This window comes from Sprattus sprattus, assembly GCF_963457725.1.
Source record: "Sprattus sprattus genome assembly, chromosome: 20".
Classification (NCBI taxonomy): domain Eukaryota; kingdom Metazoa; phylum Chordata; class Actinopteri; order Clupeiformes; family Clupeidae; genus Sprattus; species Sprattus sprattus.
The window spans coordinates 5,966,556-5,969,055 of NC_137918.1; the positions used below are offsets into that span (position 1 = coordinate 5,966,556).

Consider the following 2,500-nt stretch of genomic DNA (forward strand, 5'->3'; position numbering starts at 1 on the left):
CTCTCTCTCTCTTGCTCTCTCTCTCCGCTCTAGGTTGGAACAGAGAGAGGTCATCATGTGGCCGCTGCTGCTGCTGTTTCCTGCCTGCTTGAGCTACTTGAGTGGCCTGGTGTCCGCTGAGGGTGAGTATCTGGTCTCTAGTACACATGCAGATCACTGTGTTTCTTTTCTGGTCTACATGGGCCACACTGTGGGACAGATCTGGTCTACATGGAGCACACTGTGGCTCAGACCTGGTCTACATGGAGCACACTGCTGTCACAGCTGTAGTAGAGTAAAGGGGGAATCTACGTAGTTTTAGTCACATTCTATTATTTTATGAGGGACATTGTTGTGTCAAAGGGGTTGGGCAAATGCAGCCATGGTTCATGATCCAGTAGGGACCCAGCTAGACTTGTTCCAGACTGTCAGCTCCGATCTGAGACCCAACCCAAAGTTAAATCTTACTGTGCATCAGACTGACCTGCTTCACCGTCACGTATACTGTGGGTACCATCGCAACGCTGGAATCAGTGAATGAACACATCTATCCATATGGTCATTCCGTGATGTAACAGGAAACATATGGAACAGAACAGAATATGGTTTGCATCGTTTGATTTCGTCCTGTTTCACTGAGACAAATGCATTCCTGGCATTGAGAGTTGTGGATGTGTAGCTGCTATAATTCACACTGCCCAGGCCTTTACTCTGTCTTTGGAAAGGTTTGTGGCATTTTCTCTTGAAGAATCTTAATGTTTGCTATTTTTCATAGTTTCTGCTGTAGTGTGGTCACTCTTAGATAGCCGCTAGACGCTAGCCCTTTGGTTCAGTGCACTCTCTGACCGCTATGGCTGCAGACATGATGGGGAGGATGTGTGTGTGTGTGTGTGTGTGTGTGTGTGTGTGTGTGTGTGTGTGTGTGTGTGTGTGTGTGTGTGTGTGTGTGTGTGAGTGTGTGAGTGTCCAGAGAGTGAAGCTGCAGCCTGGTGCTTTGAGAGCTGGCCAGCATGAGCTGCCTGCAAGGGAACTGTGCCCTGGGAGAGAGAGGCGGCCAGGCCAGCGAGCGTGGATGGTTTAGAGTCCAGAGCTGTCTGATATCCCCAGAGCAGAAGGCCTGTGTGTGTGTGTGTGTGTGTGTGTGTGTGTCTGTGTGTGTGTGTGTGTGTGTGTGTGTGCAAGCATGTGTGTGTGCGTGTATTTTTCTGTGTGTGCGTGCAGGTGTACACATTTATTGTTTGTGTGTAAGCGTGTTTGTGTGTACGTGCAGGTGTGTGTGTGTGTACGTGAGTACGCTTGTGTGTTTTTGTTTGTATAGGCATGTGTGTGCGTGCAGGTGTGTGCATGTGTGTGTGTGTGTGTGTGCGTGTGTGTGTGTGTGTGTGTGTGTGTGTCTGTATGTGTGTGTGTGTGTGTGTGTGTGTGTGTGTGTGTGTGTGCGTGCGTCTGTGGGAGAGTGAGCATGGCTGCGATAGGTTCCAAACCTGTTTGATCTCTCAGGAGGGTCTCTCTGGAATCTGTAAAATGCTGTTTGATTTCAAACTAGGCTACTTCACAACACCCTGGCCCTCATCACTCTCCAATCCTCTAACCTTCCACCATTTCATAGCAGTTCATGACACCAGGGAAGAAGCAGACCAATACATCAATGCTAAACTCAAACCAGAAGGGCAGAAGTTATTAGGGGGTAGTGTGTAGAATAGCCAAAAGGCCCATCAGTTTTTCATCAGGAGTTATTGCTGAAATTCATATGTTTTTCGATTAACAGTTCACTGTCAGGTCACTAAACATTTCAGCAAGAAGCTTTCTCTTTCTGGTATAGATTTTGCACTGTTATGCCTGAGGAGACTCAATGCCCTGAGTACGGTGTGTTGTGAATCAAATTAGCTTCTAACATTTTGCGATAGCCTTTTACATCTTAGCCATAAAGGAATTATAAATGAAAGGATGGGATACTGGGATGTATGTGGTTACGAGATAAAATCCACAGGACGGGATAACCTTAACCTTGTTTTTGTAGGAGTTTTCTTCTCTAAATCCCTTCAGTCAGAACTGGAGGCGAGTCCATTGCCATCATTACTCACATGTCAAATATTCACACACTATAGATTTAGTTCTCAGTCTTAGTGTTTAGTTCTCAGTCCTTCATCTGTCAATGCTTATGGACATGGTCCTCTAAGACTTCACCTCAGATGTTTCTGCTGACGTCCCTCAGAGAGCAGAGATAGGGACTCTCCTCTTGTCCCTTGGAGAACCTCTCTTTAGCCTGGGGCCTCTCCCATCTCCTCTTTGTTGCTTGGAGAACCTCTTCAGCCTGTCAGTGTCCTCTTTGTTGCTTGGAGAACCTCTTCAGCCTGTCAGTGTCCTCTTTGTTGCTTGGAGAACCTCTTCAGCCTGTCAGTGATTATCCAGCCAGCGCCACAAACAGTCGTCTGTCTCCTCAGGCTGCCCCGCCACGAACCACATAAGCCCAGATAGTAGCTGCTTACCGCCCTGATCTGGTCCAGATCTGGTGCTGATG

General features: G+C 47.5%; 1 protein-coding gene across 7 annotated transcripts in view; it reads left to right on the forward strand.

The window, feature by feature from the left end:
* col16a1 (collagen, type XVI, alpha 1) overlaps positions 1–2,500 on the forward strand; it is a 106,694-nt gene that overhangs the window by 5,560 nt on the left and 98,634 nt on the right. For all 7 annotated transcript variants that reach the window (XM_080859566.1, XM_080859567.1, XM_080859568.1 and 4 more), the window contains exon 2: positions 34–122. In XM_080859566.1, coding sequence (XP_080715692.1) covers positions 56–122 — 67 coding nt within the window. In that variant the 5' untranslated portion in view covers positions 34–55. The remainder of the gene's footprint in view (positions 1–33; positions 123–2,500) is intronic.